This window comes from Haliotis rubra, unplaced genomic scaffold, assembly GCF_003918875.1.
Source record: "Haliotis rubra isolate DU_JTF1 unplaced genomic scaffold, ASM391887v1 Scf95, whole genome shotgun sequence".
NCBI classification, from domain to species: Eukaryota; Metazoa; Mollusca; class Gastropoda; order Lepetellida; family Haliotidae; genus Haliotis; species Haliotis rubra.
Window position 1 is genome coordinate 908,040 of NW_025767690.1, and position 21,572 is coordinate 929,611.

The 21,572-nt window shown below is 37.5% G+C and overlaps 1 protein-coding gene across 1 annotated transcript in view; it reads left to right on the forward strand.

The window, feature by feature from the left end:
• Positions 1-3,510: 3,510 nt before the first annotated feature.
• Positions 3,511-21,572, forward strand: part of LOC124264905 (phosphatidylcholine translocator ABCB4-like) — an 89,146-nt gene continuing 71,084 nt past the window's right edge. Inside the window, exons 1-3 of the mRNA XM_046699687.1 lie at positions 3,511-3,740; positions 12,536-12,632; positions 21,359-21,463. Coding sequence (XP_046555643.1) covers positions 12,569-12,632; positions 21,359-21,463 — 169 coding nt within the window. The 5' untranslated portion in view covers positions 3,511-3,740; positions 12,536-12,568. The remainder of the gene's footprint in view (positions 3,741-12,535; positions 12,633-21,358; positions 21,464-21,572) is intronic.

Sequence of the window (21,572 nt, forward strand, 5' to 3'; positions counted from 1 at the left end):
CGTTTGCCTATTCAACTGCGATTACTGTTCAAAGCACAAAGAGCCGGTTACCTTAAATGGGAATACAGACTGATCCGCTCTGATTAATAAGCCCAACATTTCTCATGGTACAGAAGTATACCTTAGATTTGTCTAACAGAGGGCTGAACACCTCGGCTGACAACTTTATGTGAGTTGATATTGGGATCCGTGCATGGAGTTTTATACAAGAACAACATTCATTGTCGCTTTTGACAGAGGATATACCAACGGGCGCAGCGATTAAGGTGGTGAACAATGTAAGTTTGTATATAATGTGACAAAATATTATCGGTATCCTTATCGACAGAAACATCAAAATAGTTCAGATTGTAAACTTCCACCATCAATGAATATATTTTTACAGAGCCTTAAAGCCTGGAAGAAGACGTCAATACGAATTCCTCTCGATCCTTAAAGCGGGTCTTCCGTCTGATATTTTGCTTGGTTAAGGACTGCATGGCCAGTTAATATAGGGGCTGCAGTAAGACTGTTTGTTGCGTGTTTGGTTACTTTACACTCAGCAATTTTCCAGCTATATGACGGGGTCTGTATATATTCGAATTTAGATAACAGTAAACTGTTATATATATAGTTTGGTAGTCTGTCATACAAACTCTTATAAAAAACAATATCCAGGACGCCCATTCAAGTCTAGAATGTTTTGCAAGTCTAGATTACCACAATGAAAGAAAGTCTCTGGGCTCCTTTTTAATATATTTTATTGTTATAATTTAGGTACCGTTTTTCTGTAAATTATGTTCATTTCAGAGACTCGTTGTTAGTCTAACACAGTGGCTGCAATTAACAATCCGAACGAAAACAGGAAAATCTTTGGAAAGTGATATTTTAGCCATATCCGGTATCGTAGTCTCAAACCCGGGGTTAGAATTGATCTTCAGTAACCCATGCTTGTCGTAAGAGGCGACTAACGAGATCGGGTGGTCAGGCTCGCTGACTTGGTTGACGCATGTCATCGTATCTCAAATGTGTTCATCGATGCTCATACTGTCGATCACTGGATTGTCTGGTCCAGACTCGATTATTTCCATACCGCCGCCAAAAACTGGAATATTGTTGAGTGCGGCGTAAAACTAAACTTAGGCACTCACTCGTATAGTCTCACACTGTATAACAGCATCAGCCGGCCTCGTTTATTATACTTATACCTTCATGTTTCAAGGTATATTTCCACCTTGGAGGACTATCTAACTGCCTCGCCAGTTTGAGTAACAGATACACCTGTAAGTAAGGCAACTTGCCAGTGCAGTCGCCAAAAGAAAAATATCCGGTTTAAATGACTTTTCCAACGTTTATACACATATCAACAAGTGTAGTCACCGATCAATAATTCACACATACGATCAGCGTACAATTGCCAGTGGCGTTTCACACGTTTATACACATGCACTCAGAAGCTATCATATAATTCGCATTCCAGCTGATAATGACTTCGCGGAAGCGGAACGTGACCTATTTACAACGTCCAATATTCCAGTTCTTCAGTACTGATAGGAGTGTCTATGATACCGCGTGCCTTGAGCGGTGTCTGGTTGCCCTGTCATACCCAACAATGGCTTTATCCAACCGAAATCAATACCGGTTCGCTTGAGCGCGTCAGGGTTAAAAAGGGTAATTTGCGACCAGCCTGTTTTCCTCTCTCTCATGTTTGAGAGTGCAGCTTTTAACTTAGCAGCTCCAGTTAATTCTTATATTATTTTTCGCGTATCATGACAAATAAAACACGTGATGTTTTTTAAACTGTATTATTTGCCGCTATTCCATTGAAACGTTTCCAGACTTTTTAAGACCTGTGAGTGAGTATGGTTTTACGCGGCATTTAGCAATATTCCAGCAACAACACGGCGGGCGACACTAGAAAATGGGCTTCACACATTGTACCCATGTGGGGGATTGGATCGGATCTTCGGCGCGACAAGAAAAAGCTTTAACCACTACCCCACCGCCTCATTAAGACTTGTATGAAAACATTACCTTGCTAATGATATACACAGTGTATAACGAACGAAAGGGGCAGTTAATTTTATTTCGTTGTACGCATTTCGATTAAAATATGAAACAAGTGAACATGACAATAAACCAATACCGTTCGTTATATCCGTCTGTTCGAATTCTTTACTTTATATTGGTCTTCAGCAACCCATGCTTGTCGCAGAAGGCGACCGAGGGGTCGGGTGGTCAGGCTCACTGACCTGGTTGACACATGTCACCGTATCTCAATTGCGAAGATCGATGCTCAAGATGTTGATCACTGCATTGTCTGGTCCACACTTGATTATTAACAGACCGCCGCCTTATAGCGAGAATATCAATGAGCGCGGCGATAAACAACAAACAAATATTTAGCATACAACAGAAATAACTGTCAGGGTAACTGTAGTGATGCTTAACGCAAACAGACAGATTATGAACAGGCAGAAGTCGTGTGTACCATGTCAGTCTGTCTTGTCCAATAACGGGAACAATATATATCTGCCTTGTACCCGGACGTATATAGTGATAGCGGGATGCTATGTTACATAAGATAATAAGAAAAGAATCCACCTTCTTAAAACAACCACACTTTGTCTTTTAATAATTTCTATATGATATGAAGCTATTCTTCAAAGGCATTTAGAAGTTGGTGTAGTAATACAAGACAAATCTTATGGATAACAACTTCTTGATTTATTTTAAACAACGTTTCTGGGCCAGTTCTTGCCCCTGACCACCTGACGAAGGGGCAAGAACTAGCCCAGAAACGTTGTTTAAAATAAATCAAGAAGTTGTTATCCATAAGATTTGTCTTGTATGATATGAAGCTAGACTGAGAACAAACTCATGTATAAACACGATTATCTATTTGAGTAAATTCAAGTATGTAAATGTCATAAATTTAATTAGTGTTACATTTGTCAGTCATTAAGACACTGAAACCAATATATCTATATAACCAATATAAACATATATGTATAACCAATATAAACACGATTATCTATTTGAGTAAATTCAAGTATTTAAATGTGATAAATTAATTAGTGTTACATTTGTCAGTCATTAAGACACTGAAACCAATATATCTATCCCATTACAGTTTGTAATAGTTGGGAAGTTTGCAATCTGAAAATGAAGAGAGTATCTCGACAAACTTTTATACTATTTATCAATTTTTTCTGAGTGTATATTTTTTTCATTCCCGCAATTACTAGTATATTCTAATTGCCATATATACTGATTTTATAATTAAATAAGTGTTATTCAGAAACTAGACTAGGGCGCACCCGTTTGAACTCACGAATTCGTCACGTGCCGTTCAGTTGAAATTTCGTCATGATTAAAAGCAAACTGAAAAATCCAGAAGTCCTTTGTGAAGTACATTCATGCAGGGAGACTGTAAGATTATCCCTGATTCATGTAACCAACACAAGTGTTTTGCTGGTTGAAGCGCGCGCCTTTTATGGTTGTTATCATATTTTGTTTGATCCAGGCAACACAGGTACTATAGTGTGGCTAAATCCAACCAGATTGGTCACGTGTGTTGACAATACAATCGGTAGGTATTTGACTATTTTGAAACAAACTATAGATCCAAGGCGCTCGCGATGGTGTGCATGTGACGTCACTGATCTAAGTAATGGTGAAATGTGCTCTTCGAGATCTGGGATATACCCTATTGATAAATTGAGTTGATTCAACAGTTTCAACTCGTACGCTGTGGTAAGGTAAGCCATAGACAAGTTCTACAACGTCTCTTGAAAGTTTATCCGGCTGACAATAACATTGCAATTGTTTTCCTCCAAGAATTTCGCACCTGTGGGTTTAGACTCATCATCTCATGGCAGCTTATATCACGTCGTTGATTACTTGATCGGTTTCTGTCTGATAGTGTCGTTTGTCGTGTTTGCCGTATGATGTATTGGTGACAGTTATCTAACGAGTTGGAGCGACATGTTTGTCGTGCTGTCGTGAATGTGTTCACACTTTCAAGATGACCGGCAAGAATATGGATACGCGCATTGATGGGTTCGCTTCGCGCTTTACAGCAGAGCTAAGGTGTCTTGAGATTATCAAACCATGTAATGAAGAAATGCCTGTGTGGTTGGGGCGGTGGTAGAGTAAGATTGTATGTAACACCGAATCATATTTTTCAATTATCATTTTATGCAACATTTTTCCTGACATCGCCACCCCTGTTGCTAGGCTAACAAATAATCGATCAGTTCTTGAGTTATCATTCGTAAAGTTCGTGAGGTCGGACGAAATATGGAAACGTACAACATTATGAATAACTTTATATTTATTGCGTTTAAGTACAATTTGTTAAGTTCAGTAAGCAAGATGTTATCAATGAAGTTGTTTCCTTATTTGGCAAGTCCGATTTTTTTCAATGTATTTTATTCATTTCAGCCATTTTAACAATTTACATAAATTCCACAGTATTTGAGACAATAAGGGTACATTCATTTGCCATAATAACCATGACAGATTTTTGTAACAATTGTTTCGGCCATTTGCTTTCAAAGTTTTGGACACTATATGTTTGGGGATATATGATTCAGAAACTTCCGTCCAGTATCAATACCCAACAGTGTCTCACAAACTGAAAAGTTTACATCAATATTACATGGTCTATATGTACTGGCTAGCGAACAGTTATCGCCAATACATCTGTATCACACCTGTGCAGTTCCGGTCAATTACTATTCCGGTATTTGTTCCTAGGGTATTTGACAACAATATAGGACAGCAAAAGAAACTTCTTCATGGTAGATAAAGTTGTGAACCCTACAACAAATTTTTAACTTAGTCGGGGGGATGTCCCGCGACCTATTAATAGCAAATTCAAGTTCACAAGTCATTAATTGTTTCATTCCATATCAGTAACTGTAAAAGAAACGCTCAAACAGTCACACAATCATTTATTCGAGGTTACTGTATATATTATTTCACGAATGGCATGATCAATTCTAAATGGCGATAATTGTTAGAGTTAGTTGTGAGAAAACATCTATTTATACTTCTGTGATTCACTTCCGCCGCCTTATATAAAAATGATCAGCGGCAGTAAATGGTCTAGACACATTGGTGAATAGCTAATTAAGTATCATAATTAATTCTGTTTCATAAATTGAACAAATGGCAGAGTAATTTTGTAAATATTGCTAAAATATGGCGATAACCGTTTGCTAGCCAGTACAGTTTCAGGTTATTCCAAAACTCATTCACAGGCAAGTCCTAGATAATGCTTAAATTTAAGCCCATACTGTTTTGATTTGAAGAAATTTAAGAACTATTTTTGATGCTCCACCATAACACAATAGCTGTGATATATGTTGGCGAACCCTCTTTCACTGTCAACTTTTTATACCACCCTATGCCCCACCCTGAATCAGTAACCTGGAATTTTCCTCTACTCTCTCCCCGTACAAACCTCCAGCCTTTAAAACCAGTTGTGCATTGAAAAGGATATGTGAAAGACTTTATAAAAGTTAAACAATACCGTAGTGATCCAAACAATGTTAGGAAGCCTGATCCACTTAGCCCACAATTGACTGGATAAGGCCCTATCGGAATTGTTGTCTTAGAGTGAAGGGCTACTTATTATGCTTGTATAGGCTTAAAGTATTGCTGAAAGGGTCGTTGTTGGCACAGGTAGTACTGGCTAGTGAACAGTTATCACCGCATAGCAGTTATCGTCAATACATCAGTATCACACGTGCACAGTTCCGGTCTATTACAATTCAGGTATTTTTTCCCACAGTATTTGACAACAATAAACGAAAAGCAAATGAAAATTCTTCACGGAAGGTAACATAAGAGAAAAATAAAGATGAAGTTATGAACCCTATATCTTTTTTGAACTAAGTCGGGGGGACGTCCCACTGTCTATATAATAGCAAATTCGAGTTTACAAGTCATTAATTGTTTCATTCCCTATCAATCTACTGTAAAAGAAACATTCAAATAGTCACACAATCAATTATTCGAGGTTACTCAATACTATGAAGATAAAGCTACTCTGTTTTTAATTTTGCGGTCCTTTATCGTTGTTTTAAGACCGCAAAATATAATTTAAAAAACGTTAGCTTGAGGTTAAACATTTAGTGGCCTTAAATCAACGATAAAGGACCGCAAAATTAAAAACAGAGTAGCTTTATTTTCATTCTAGCACGACTGATAAGCATTTTAAAACCGAACTGTTTGGCGCGCAAGAACACAAGGCGTGAAGGGGCCTTTTTCCTGGAAATCGCATGGAATCGTCCCGTTGAGGGACAGGTTGTGTTATGAACAAAATAAGACATTTTCAACAACATAAATGCTATATTTCAGGAACCTGTATGCTTGTATTTGTAACAAGTAGCATACATTAAAAAAAAAAAAAAAGTTATTACTGTGAGCAAGTTCAATTATTTGATTTTTCCCAAGCAAATTATTGATCTCCCCTACTCTATGACAATCGACTAGTGTTGGGAATTGGTTAAAATCTAATAATTGATGATTGGTCCATTACAACCGATAAATCATTGAAAATAATCGGTTAGGGTCATTTATCAAATGTTCCTGTTATTTTTGTTAATGCACAAAAAATAAAAGAAAAAACATGTAGTAGTTTTTGTTTTTTTTGCAAATTTTGCATATTTAATTGATGATTAGTATGTTAGGAACACATATTTCCTGGATTCTTTAAGATAAATTCAATCATGACTGGGAACGAGCTTGTACATGTAGTGCTTATGAAATGTAAATTTAATGACACAGACAAAACCAGCCTTGTGAAATATATTGTTAATGCAAACAAGTGTTCCAAGATTGGTCGTGTTCGATTATGAGAAAACATGTTCTGAATAGGCTTGGTCGCTTAGTCACGCGCTAACCAATCTTGATGATTTTCAATGGTATCGGACCACCACTACTACACTTCAAGCCGTGAACTCGCTAAGTTTAGTCGCCGCTAACTGTATTCACGGAAATAATTATTGATAACCCACCCTACTATGACATGACATGACATGCCACGTTTTATGTGGGATACATGGACAGTGGAAGTGGAAGGACTGGGCATTACGGCCGGGACGGAAACGGTCAGGTTAGGACGTGTGGGCCGACTTGTGTTTGTCAATGTCATGTCCGCTAGATCTAGACCTGGTTTAAATACTGCCGCTTTTGCGATGCTGACAAATTTCCAGCTACTTAGTTTGTTCACTGGGATTACTGACAAGAAATTCTTCTTCAAACCATTCGCTTTTTACTTAAAAAACATCAAAGATGCTGCCGAGGTAGAAATCGCCGATGTCCGACATGTTTGTTTACAAACAAAAGGGTCAACGAGTTCATTGTATTCATACGCGGTGAATCGGTCACTTTAATTAGCGGTCTTAAACTGCAATTTAAGTATGGTTTTGATGAGCTCTCAGCCAATCAAAATCGAGTATCACACAATGTCGTGCTAGAATGTATGATATAAATATATATATTATTTCAAGAATGACATGAGAAATTCGGAATGGTGATAACTGTTGTTACAGTTAGTTGTGAGAAAACATCTATTTATACTGCCATGATTCCCTTCAGCCACGTTATATAAAAACATGACCGGCGGCAATGAACAGGCTGGACACATCGGTTAATAGCTAATTAAGTATCATAATTAATTCATTAATTTAACAAACAACGGAGTAATTTTGTAAATACTGCTAAAATATGGCTATAACTGTTCGGTAGCTAGTACAGACGTGTAGCCCTGGTACGGTTCTGTATACAGAAACGTACCCTAGTATAAATCAGAAAACAGAAACATACCTGTACCCTAAATGGGGGGCAAGTCCATATTCCGTAACCCAAACCCAAAACTGTATGCTGTTGTTACCGTTCAACTGATTGCAAGTGGTCTTGTGTATCGCGAAATATTCGTTATTGTTTATGCTAATTTCTTATACAACGCAATCAAATGTATCTAATACAACAGTATGACAGTTTTGATCAGGAAAACGGCACAATGCAGAATGGACCTGTTCAAGGGTACGTTTCTGTATTCAGAGGTTGGTTAGGGTACATTTTTGTATATATGGTATATGTATGTAGTGCCCATGCCGACAAGTTGCGACAACGACCCTTTCAGCTAAAGTATTGGCTTATGGGTAGTTTACAGTTCTTTCATGTTGACACTTGTACCATCTGGGACCTCAGTCACAACTAGAGTGTAGTAAAATTCTGTTGGGTCCAGTAAGTTCAGCTATTAATAGCCTGTATGATAATGCGAAAAGGATATTGAGCTTAGTAGATTCAAAACATATTAGCTAAGATGGCCCGAATTTGCTTTGATGTCAACATGATTAAAGGGTAGAAGGTTGGAAAATCTGGGTTAGAATTGATCTTCGGCAACCTATGCTTGTTGTAAGAGACGACTAACAGTATTGGGTGGTCAGACTCGCTGACTTGGTTGACACATGTCATCATATCACAATTGCGTAGATGGATTCTCATGCTGTTGATCACTGGATTGTTTGGTCCAGACTCTATTATTTACAACATTGTTATTGCTGACAACAAGCCAACAACAGTAATCTTATTCCTGGAAGAGATTTCTGCATTAACCAAGGTTTCTTTCCCTGATTAACAAGAAAACTGGTTATCATGATTTATATAGCACAACAAAAGAATATGTCACCAGTTCCTGTTCTGTACTGTTTGAACTTTATAATAGAACCATAACTGTGTAGATAGAAATATTGAATGATCATTTGATCAATCTCTTCAGCACCAGCTGTGGAACAGAATTATGAAACTGAGCCACTATTCTCAACACTGAGCAGAACTCTAAAACCTTTCAATGATTCTGCACCGAACTTGGCACATAGATAGGCCTGGTGGTGAACTGTTGCCTTTGGTAGTTTTGGATTTCTGAATAAATCTGTTTTGCATTTCCATGTCAACAAGTTTCATGTCAACTGAAATTGGTGGTAGTGCTCTTTTCCAGTGCAGAACTTTAAAACTGTTCAACGTTTCTTCACCAATACTGGCACATAGATAGGTCTGGTGGTGAACTGGTGGTGAACTGGTGCCTTTGGGCAGTTTGGATTTCGTGTATTTCTAAATAAAATAATTTTTGCATTTCCATGGCAACAAGTTTGACTTTGACTGAAATTGGTGGTATTACTCCTTTCCAGAGCAGTACTTTAAAGCCTTTCAATAATTTAATTCCACTTTGTGGGTATTCAACAACCTAATGACTAAGGCTGTAATGATTCACTCGCATATTCGGTGAATCGAACCATAGCCCTTCATGAATTCAATTCGTTATTCATGGTCACCAGAACCGAATATTAATGAATATTTACGATTTTTTTAAGGGAGCATGTTTTACTTGAACCCTTATGTCCTTTTCCAAAGTGAGATTATGCAAGAATGGAACATGTACTAGCATTGCAGTAGTGCAAGTCATGTTAGTTTGGTACTGTCGATTATAACTAGTATTACATACCAAATTTGAGTGTCATGAGATCACTAATTATTGCTGTGACAAATCAAAACTGTCAACGTGGGCGTTCCATATTGTACATCAGTCACTTAAGTACAATATAAAATAATAAAAAGTAAAATATAATTATTCGTATTCGTTACCCAATATTCATGATACGTATCATATTCGCCACCTAGTGTATTCGTTGCAGCCTACTAATGACATAAAATCAACAGTACCACTCTATATCAGTATCAACATTCCTGAGGTGCATCAAACCGTGGAAGCACTCAGGCAGTCTATTGTTGATACAAGCATGCTAGTGTATGAATAGTTTACATAATATGTATATTTTCAATGTGAATCACAATGTAACATTTGACATAGTCATAACTAGTTGACATGTTCATGAAGAGTATTTTACCATTGAGGGGGATATTGCTGACTTTGTCTTCTTGTTGCGTTATATTTTTGTTGACCTTGGTCAATGGCCTTTGCAAATCGGCAAAAGTTTACGTTGATGAATAAGCAACAAGTTCAAGTACCTGACTCTCTCTTCAAAACAAGTTCGACCGCCTCCGCGTGATATTGGTGTAGTAAAAGTAAAGAGCGTCAAAACCGAGAGCTCGGAAGGTCGTTAGTTCGATCACCCGACAGCGCCATACCAAAAGACGACAAAATATGGTACTTGTTGGTCCCTGCCTGGCGCTCGGCATTAATGGGTACAACAAGGACTGGTCGGCTCGGAGTCAGTATACTGTGTCTGAGTGGGGTATTCATGCTTCACTGCGGCATGGTATCTCAGTGAGCTAGCACTATAAAACCATCTTAAGTCTAGGCTAGTACAAGCAGCCGCACATACACATACACACGCATGCACGTCGTCATATGAGCGAAATATTCTCAAGCACGTCGTTCAACCCAATTTCACCTCACCTCTCCTCAAAACAAGTTCATAAATATTCGATTCTACCGAACATGAATAATGTATTGGAATCATGAACATGATGGAGTAATACAGTTCGATTCACCAAATATTCCATAGACTCATAACATCCCTAATAACCTTTTACTAAGGGCTGGAATGAGTACACAATAAAACGAATGTGATATGTGTCATGAAAATATAGTAACGAATATGGATATATATTTCTGAATACTTTTTGATTAATATAAACAAATTAAAATAAGAAATATGTCATGTACTTTAGTTGAAACATTCATGTGATATTTTCTGTAAAGCAACAATAGCAATACTTTGCAAACACTGCCGCTTATACTATAGCCTAATGACACAGTGCACTGAAGGGCCTTGGCGAAATAACACAACTGTGTAGCTTGGATATACTGGGTTCAGTGTTGACATTTGTTACAAGACCAGTGGACTAGTGGGTCTTAAAATTTACTAGACCAAGGATGCATTTCTGTGGCATTTCTGCATCAAATATGAATTGCCACTGACAGAAATTTGGGTTGCGTCCTGTGGACACAAAATACTTGAAAACTGTGACTGCATCCAAAAAATACAGGTGCGGCCTAAGTAAATATGATGCAATAAATATTGTTGTCATTTGCCAGTTTTAATCCACATGTAATAATATCCCTGATTTGTTGTTGTAATAAGTTCAGCCAATGAAATCGTGTGTTTCTACAAATCTTTCATTTGGTAACTTTCGGTTTCAGTTTTCGTTCATGATGCAGTGTTTTCCATCATGTTATAGTAACTTATAGTCCATTTTGCGTAGCTCACTTAGATAAACATTTGTTTGAGTGACAATCAAGAAGTTGGAGGTATGGAGATGACAAGACTTTATGGATGATCAACTTCTTTATTTTGACAATGACGACGTTTTCGATATAGATATATCATATGCTTGAAAACGGCATAAGAAGCTATACTGAAACGTCGCCCTTGTCAAAATAAAGAAGTTGATCACCCATAGCGTCTTGTCACCCCTACCTATACTTGGAACAAGATTGTTTATCTAAGTGAGTGAGTGAGTTTAGTTTTACACTGCACTCAGCAATATTCCAGCTATATGGCGGCGGTCTGAAAATAATCAAATCATGACTAGACAGTCCAGTGATCAACAGCATGAGCATCGATCTGCGCAATTGGGAACGGATGACATGTGTCAACCAAGTCAGTGAGCCTGACCACCCGATCCCATTAGTTGCCTCTTACGACAAGCATAGTCGCCTTTTGTGGCAAGCATGGGTTGCTGAAGACCTATTCTACCCCGGATCTTCACGGGTCGTTAATCTAAGTGAGATACACATGGACTATGACATTGTCTAGTAAATAGCTGATCCGGTCTAGTGAAAATCATGGCAATATTCCAGCAATATCACAGTGGGGGACACAGGGCTGGAAATAACCCATTGCCCGACGTCCGAGTCCAGTGTTTTATTCTGTCGGGCAAGCAAATTTGTATATCACACTGTACCGGTGTCCAGTTGACTTTCCAATGTTAATTATGTTGTTTATTTTAAAAAATCAACAAGAAAACGGCCGGTATAGTGGAAAAATTATCAGGGCAAGTGATTTTACATGTGCCACAATACCGGAGTACACTTGCAATTTTAAAGTTATTTCCACCCCTGGGACACCAGAAATGGGCTTCACATATTGTACCCAAGTAGGGAATCAAACCCGGGTCTTCGGCATGACAAGCGAATGCTTTAACCACTACTTGATCATCCATAAAGTCTTGTCATCTCTATACCACCAACTTCTAGAATGCCACTCAAACAAATGGGTAGGGGTAGCTTAGTGGTTAAGGCGTTCACTCGTTACACTGAAGACCTGGGTTCGATTCACCACATGGGTACAATATGTGAAGCCCATTTCTGGTGTCCTCCGCCATGATTTTGCTTGAATATCGCTAGTAGCAGTGTAAAACTAAAGAGAAACTATATAGTACCGTTTATACCTATAGAGACCATGAATATTGAATTGAATTCATGAAGGTATATGGTTCGATTCACCAAATGGAGTGAGTGAATCATAACAGGACTTATAATCACGCCTAATATGTTTGTATGATTTCATTTCAGATATTTATGGTAACGTGAGACGACAGAAACAAAATGGCAGAACTGAAGTCCTACAAACCAAAGGAAGTCAATGAAAATCAAAATGGAGTTGTATCAGGTAGGTGATGGTCCATCGGAGTTATCTCTTCCTCCATTGGTTTGGTTGTGGTTTGATTGTCCCCCACCGCAACGCGGAACGGGGGACTATGCAGGGCTCCAGATACGGGCCGTATTGACGTATGTACGGCTAAAAAATATGCATGATACGGTGGGAAATAATTTAGAAAACGTAGCGGATACACACCACACCAGTGGCATACGGTCTCAGAATCATTTACAGATGTATTTATCTGAAAACTTATTATTTTATTGTTTATTGCTCCATTTACACAAAAGTAGCAATGTTGTGGTGCATATATGAAACGAAACACAAGATTACTGATACTGCATTAAATTCCATTCAGTACTCGAAATGTACTCTTAAGGTTTTCCAGTACTCCTATACTGCAAAAATAAGGAGTCTGTACTCCTGATGTTGAAAAATTATCTGGAGCCCTGGGACTATGGATTCAGCAGTGTCTGTACGCACGTCCTGATTTTTGTTAACGTGATATCTCATGAACTTTTGTACCCAAAGTCTTCAAATTGGTGACAGTCTACGTTTGGGGATTACGCAGACACTGTTCGATTTGGGTGTCCTTGATGTTAATTTCAAGGTCACCATGACACTTTAACCACTTTTCAAACTCTTGTTAACGTGATATCTTATGCACTGTTGTAGCCAATGTCTTTTCAAACTTATGTAAACGCGATATCTCATCAAACGTTGCATCTGCAGGAACACTGGGTTAAATTGTAGTGTAAGCAGGGGGGCAGGGGCTTCATATCGGGATATTCAAACGATACGTACCGCATATAGAATAACTGTCTACCAGATAGTCTTGTAGCACATTGTTTCACTTGCTCTACTACGGGACAACTTCTTGACCAGGGTTACCGTTCATCGTAGCGCTAGATACATTGGGTAGGCCACGTGGTTGGTGCTAAATATGTTGGGTAGGCTCTGATTGGCGGAGACGTCCGTCATCAGTAGGTGAACTTTGACCCATGTCAGAGTTCGTTCTAGAGCGCTGTATAAGTGACCTGGCTCTCTGGATTCAGTGTCTAGCTTTCGGTCATCCGAGCAACATCAGGTAATATCTCTGTCCCGAGGTCCTGTTTCAGGATCATTCCCTCCCCGTTTACAGAGTGGAATGTTAGGTTTTATGTAGGGGATGCTAGGTTCCTTATATAAGTGTTAGGCCGGGTTGGGGGAAAAGTAGAAGTAGGAAACGAAATAGGTATTAGCAGTGTATGAAATAAGGCCCTTCCGACCGCCCGAGACGGTCTAGATTTCTGACGGACAGTCTAAACTTACAGCTAGCCAGCCCGATGGTCTGGTAAAAAATTTAGATGTCCCATACATCTGAATAAATTCACCATATTTGGTCTGGTTAAATCCATTTTGGGCTGGTAACATTTTGAAGTTACTGGTATTAGGCTTTAGACCTTGGGTAATGTCCAGTTGGATGGGGTTGGTTTGGGGTGGCTTTTCAGAAGAAGTTTGAATATGGATTGTTAAAATGGGGAAGTTAGGTTTCTTTTAAACTAGTGTTAGGTTGGGTTGGGGGGAGAATTAGGAGTAGGAAATGAAATAGGTATTAGGCTTTAGATCTTGGGTAATGTCCAGTTAGACGGGGTTGTTCGGGAGGTTTTATTTTGAAGAGGTTTGTAGGGTTGTTTTTTTCCTCATGAAGCTGGTTTCTTAAACTTAATTATGTGAGTGAGAGAGAAGTGTAGTTTACAGACTGTTAAGTTTTTGTTGGTCTTTTGTAATAAATTATTATCAGTGTTATCTTGTGTCTGTTATTTCCCAATAGGCTTTATGCCCGATTTACGAACTGGTCACTGAGTTTTGAGTAGAGAACAGATCAACCCGAACGCACACCTGTAAAATAAAAGTACACAACGCAAAGTCCAAACAAGGTTGATCCAACATCATGTTCCTGCATACTACTTAACTTAACCCATTCAACACCGTAGGCCGGAAAACCTGCCAAGACGTCACGAGTCCCCAGACACCGTTAGGCCGGTAAACCGGCCAGGCAGTAGTGGCATCAAAATTACATATAATTTTAGGAACCTAACTAACATATGATTCTTTTATCAAATCTATCACATTTCACATTAATCACAATGTCTGAAAACACTTATTAAATTTCAAATGACCATATATTATCGACAGGATTAGAATTATAAACTATTTTTTGCAATGTTATTGGAAAAAACAATTCTCGGACACATGCTTTGGCAGCGGGTCCACAATAACATTGTCAAAGAGCAAAGTAACGATGTTTCAAGGAAATCATTAAATAAATTGAATAAACTAATGAATAAAATCAACAGCAGCATTCATAAAAGTTGTCAAACGTACTTATAAAATTACTATTTCCATCTTTTTGTGCGATCATGTAATGTAAGTCAAGTCACTGACAAGTGACATCTCGGCTCTCGCTGCCTCAATCTTCACGCTCAGACGATGTTTAATGCAAAAATATATGCATGAAGCATTTTTGTCACAGGTCATAACAGAGATGCCAACCACTCCAGTTTTGGAGGAGTTACTCCGATTTTCAAATACAAAATCCACACTCCGATTTGTCTATAAAAACTCTGATTTTTTAGAAAATACAAATATGTTTATAAATTTAGAATGTTTGAAAGAAGTTTTGTAATTTGGTCATAACCTAGCATGATACGTCCAATAAGTTCCATAATTTACGTATAGATAGCGATTTCTTGCTTAAAATGTTCAGAATAGCATTATTTTACCCAAAACTTTCGTCTAAATCTAAAAGTTTTCGTTCACGAGGACGGTATCCATTGCCATAATGTGATTTGCTGCCTTAGGTCACGTGTCTGATTTTGACCAATCACGACCCTTATAGCAGACTGGCGAAAAAGCGTCATTAGAAACCAATCTTTATCCAATAAAATCGCTTCTTACAACTGTGAAAATACTCTCGGCAAGGGTACAGTGATATTGTTGATGTTCAGAGCTTTCGAACGATACCCGACATCAAACGATTCGCCTCGCATGTTATTCATACGAAGCTTCAAAACCGGTGGGATTTTTCTGTTGTTGTGTCATGTTACCGAGCGGAAAGCCACTGATATCGGGAAATAGGCGACCACACATATTATTTAAGAAATCTTTTTATAATAATTTTCTGATTACGTAACAATGAAAATATAGAGAAAAAGGCACGGGGATGTTATGACATGTCACAAATGGAAAAAAATCGCCATAGTTTTTGCTTCTTTCGTGGTTTATCTGGACATTATAAATGTAAGCTTGCATTTTCATTACAAAAATAAATTTATTTAAGTTGTAGTTGTATTATTTGATAACATTATAAAAATAAACTTCATATTTATCAACAGTGGGATAAGATCTTTTAATTGGTGTATGAGATGTAGTAGCAATAAAGTTTTACAAGCTTATAATTTCCTTCATAAACATAGGCTTCATCTATGACCTTAGAGTCTCTGGGAACTCGGTGTCATGGCTGTAAATGCCTCTGGTTGACTGGTGTTGAAAGAGTTAAGGAAGGAAGTAAAATCAGGAATACTGAATGGAATTCATGATGGGATAATGTTCAGTTCACTGAATACAGGAGTGAATCATACAGTCATGTCATTTACCCAGGGCACCTTCCCCACAATAACTCTGTTTGGAATTTCGGGATTATTGATTACATTATTTTTGATTATTGGTTATTGATTTTCTTGTTTCATGGACACTAATTGTCCGAACGTATTTTTTCCTCATGAAAGTATTTTATGCTTTGTGTGTCCTGCGAGTTCAGTGGTAGAGCCTATCCAATGTATCACTAACCTAAGATTGTAATTTCTCCCTACTCATAAGCTTGAAATTATTTATCAACCAACCAGTTATGGTGACCTTACCTTAGGCACATGGAATGTTATAGTGCATCCAGAGGTACAGATAAGCTGCGTATCTGCGTATCTGCGTACATTACGCAAACATTTATGTGAAAACCCAATTCCTATTAAGTCTATTGCGTACAAGTACACTTGAAGTTTTGTAAATACTCAATAAATGTGATCTTACATGCGTACACACAAAAATGTCCGATCATAGCTTGCGTACCGGTGGATAGATAAAATAACTGACGTATATTGAGAGGTTCTATTTTAGGACATGAACTTGACAACTTGCAGTCTTTCTTATCGTTTCTCATGTTACAGATCAAAGGTAAATCACAAACACTAACATTTAAACTATATTATATTTATAAAATTAATGGAAAATGGCAAAATACCCAAATGAGTTTGATTGAGGTGAGTACAATTTATTTGGTTACTCAAAGGAAAATTAGGATACCCAATTGAGATGAACACAAGGGAGTACATAACTCAATGACCCAAAAGTTCTGGCATCATTCAGAACGTAAGGTACATTTCTCTGCGTTCATTGTGTCTATTTGTGTATACAGGTTGCGCATACTGCATGGTTTAAAACCCAGTGTCTGATATCAATGTCTTGAAAACAAACTAGAATGGCACATTCTGAAAGTAGAAAATAATGTTGTGCATTTGAGTTGTCATTATCCACAGAGCTACAGATAACTTTTTGGGTCATTGAGTTATGTACTCGCTTGTGTTCATCTCAATTGGGTATCCTAGTTTTCCTTTCAATAACCAAATAAATTGTACCTCACTCAAACTCAGTTGGGTATTTTGCCATTTTCCATTAATTTTAAAAACATAAAGTTTAAATGTTAAAGTACTGTCGGAAATAGAAAAATACTGTTTTAAGGCTATTACACTGTAGCTCTAAAATTTACACAATTGCAAATAGCATATGTCGAAAAACCCACATCGGCCTAACTGGGCGTTCAGTGGGATGCGAAATAGGATATTCAGAAAAGCATGTATACTCGTAAAATCGGACAAAACTTAGAAAAAAATATGAATAGCTGCTGAAAACAATAGATCAGACTATACATGGCAATTAGGTCGCTCAGCCAGGTAGGACTACGGACCATCGACTCACCTGGCATGAAATGCATGTGCTGCCTACATCTTCTCAAAGATATTTGATGCCTTTTCTTGGGTGTTGAATATGTTGCATCTATTGATTAACATCTTACGTGTATTTCTTTCATAAAGTTTATGTTCTGATATGTAAAAGAGTATGATACCTGTAGAAAAGCATAATCAGTCATCGTCTTAAATGTCTCAAAATATATAGGTGGCATGACCACCTGAAGATCGACAGGAATGGATATTATTTGTAAATTGTTATGGCATGCCGTTTACTTCCCCAGTTTAATTCCCCTGAAGGATCATCTTATCTTATCTGATATCTCTATACCCCAGGCCGACCCGACAACCGTCCTTTGTTTGCTTTTGAGACGACCCCTCCTACCTGTTTCTTTTTATAGTGATAGTGAGACTCCATGGAAGCTACACCCTTAATAGTTTCAGTATTAAAGTTATTATTTTTTTTATGTTAGCTATCGTTTATAATGAAGCTAAGTCTAATTTCAAAATGGGTATTTAAAAAGTGTCCTTTGTAATACAATATCATCACCCTCTAATTTGCATAAAGCCATGGCCTGTTCCAAACAAGTCGATTTGGACTTAGAAAAAACCCGCATTGCTCATTTCTGCACTAATCTCTCCTGAGTAAAGTCCAATTTTTACGTTTCCTATCTCCCTACCACTGAGACTATAGTTAGGCCGAACTTGGTTTAACAAATATTTCACACTTTCAAATATTATCTCCTTAAATGGTAGATGTAAATGTGAAATAACAGTTTTTTCTATTTCTGACAGTACTTTAGTGTTTGTTATTTATATTCGATCTGTGATATGAGAAACGATAAGGTAGACTGCAAGTTGTCAAGTTCATGTCCTGAAATAGAACATCTCAATATACCTCAGTTATTTTATCTATCCAACGATACGCAAGCAAAGATTTGACATTTGTGTACGCATGTAAGATCACATTATTGAGTATTTACAAAAATTCAAGCGTACTTGTACGCAATAGACTTAATAGGAATTGAGTTTTCACATAAATATTTGCATAATTTACGCAGATACGCAGCTTATCTTTACCTGTGATCCATAGTGTTATTTAAAGAGCCAAGTCTTCTACAGTCAAACTGAAGTGACATCAAGGATTATTTGAACGATAAAAGTCAGCTTTTAGTGTTTTTATTAATGCCGACAGAAATTTGAGGTGGTGAAACAATGAAACTTAGTAGTTTTTCAAAAGAGACAGAGTGGACTAGTGGTGGTCCGATTAATTGAAATAACCGAAGATTGGTCGCAATGACCAAACGACCAAGCAATCGATCACATTTTCTCATAATCGAACACAAACAATTTTGGAACTACTGTTTTAGTGTTTGAAACACTTGACAATGGAACATATTTTAGAAACTGGCAGGGCCTGAAAACATGTTTAATTCTTAGAAAACTCACTTCACTTACTGAAAAATCATGACTGAATTTTTTTTGAAGTGAGTGAGTGAGTGAGTTTGGTTTTACGCCGCTTTTAGCAATATTCCAGCAATATCACGGCGGGGGACACCAGAAATGAGCTTCACACAATGTACCCATGTCGGTCTTTTCTTGAAGACTCAAAAAAAAAAAAAAAAAAAAAAAAAAATACTCGAGAACCACGTTATACTTATATGCATTAACAACCTGAATAGGAAAATCTGAAAAATGATGCTAGCCAATTTTTTTTGATGATTGCTCATTGGTAAAGAACCAGTCATCAATTGTAAGATTTCAGCCAATTCCCATCACTAGAGTGAATCAAGAACCAACTCATTGTTCATTTATATTGGGGCTGTCAGAGGAAGCTCAGACTCTCACTTAACGATCTATGGTGCCTGAAGATCTATTGCAGTAAACCATTGAAATTCAGTGAGATTAATTAGGACTTTACCATAATTTAAGAGATTGGTAGCAATTCTGAATCAAGGAATACTTATGAAAACTTAGTATCATATTGAAGTAGATTCTAGTTACATAATGTTAATAGACGCATATTCTGAATCTGAACATGTTGAGAAAATTTGAACAATTAGCATTGTCAACAAAGTGCATGTGTGTATTTACACTGCTCTTGACGTGTACCATCCTTATCCTGGGTATCCATGTGGTTAACCAGAACAAACGCAAGTGCCAGTCTGGTTCCTAGGCAACCATCAGCCAATCAATATTGCTGCTTTTACGCAAACCATATCACCACCCAGATTCTGTTCCCGGGTCAGTAAGTACCTGGTACGAAGACATGAGATGGTGTTTGAGTAGGTAGTGCCAAGAAAAGTTTATTGTTTCGTTGCATGTAAGACTACAAGGTAAGATTGTAAGTTTCACAATGTGTCAAGGGACATTTGTACATTACTATATATGTTTTTAATTAATAGAATGGTTGACATGCTTATGGGTGTGTCCATCATTAAAAGAGTATTATTATTATCAGGGATGAGAAATCTGTGTATGTACATGGGATTCTGTGGAATTCATTATGCAAGGTAGACCTGTGATACATGCCATTAGGAAGTCTGTGGAATTATTATGGCTTGTATCACACAGGTGACGCTTGACTTGAAGAAATCTGTGGGATTCTGTATGTCTGACATTTACAACCAATGCTTGTGACATTCACAATGTTTCTGACGTTTACAACCAATGCTTGTGAAATTTGCAATGTTTCTGACATTTACAACCTATGCTTGTGACATTTACAATGTTTCTGACATTTACAACCAATGCTTGTGAAATTTACAATGTTTCTCACATTTACAACCAATGCTTGTGACATTTACATTACTCACATTTACAACCCATGCTTGGGACATTTACAATATTTCTGACATTTACAACCAATGCTTGGGACATTTACAATGTTTCTCACATTTACAACCCATGCTTGGGACATTTACATTTCTCACATGTACAACCAATGCCTGTGACATTTAAAATGTTTCTCCCATTTACAACCAATGCATGTGTCATATACAATGTTTTTCACATTTATAACCAATGCTTGTGACATTTATGTTTTTCACATTTTCAACCAGTGCTTGTGACATTTACATTACTCACAGTTACAACCAATGCCTGTGATATTTACAACCAATGATAATGACTTTAACATCCAGTTCTTGTTTTATTTATAGTACTTCTCATATTTACAACCCTTGCTTGTGACAGTTACAACCAATGCCTGTGATATTTACAACCAATGATAGTGACTTTAAGATCCAGTTCCAATGATAGTGACTTTAAACCCTTGCATCCAGTTCTTGTTTTATTTATAGTACTTTAAGATCCTGTTTTATTTATAGTACCCATATTTTGCTTGTGACAGTTACAACCAATGCCTGTGATATTTACAACCAATGATAGTGACTTTAACATCCAGTTCTTGTTTTATTTATCCAGTTTTATTTATAGTACTTCTCATATTTACAACCCTTGCTTGTGACAGTTACAACCAATGCCTGTGATATTTACAACCAATGATAGTGACTTTAACATCCAGTTCTTGTTTTATTTATAGTACTTCTCATATTTACAACCCTTGCTTGTGACAGTTACAACCAATGCCTGTGATATTTACAACCAATGATAGTGACTTTAAGATCCAGTTCTTGTTTTATTTATAGTACTTCTCATATTTACAACCCTTGCTTGTGACAGTTACAACCAATGCCTGTGATATTTACAAGCAACTTTGTTCCTTGTTTTCAGGTAAATCAACTCCAACAAATATCAGTGAGGTGGATGTTAATGAGAAGACAGGTGAGAATGGCTTAACACCTGTCGAACAAATAACCACCGCACATACCCTTCCAGGTAATAGCTTGCTTACACCTCATTAATGCTAATGGAGTTGCAATCACACGCTGGTGCAGTAGTTGCAGTAGTTGCAGTAGATGCCTCCCAGGGGCCTTGCATGTTGCAG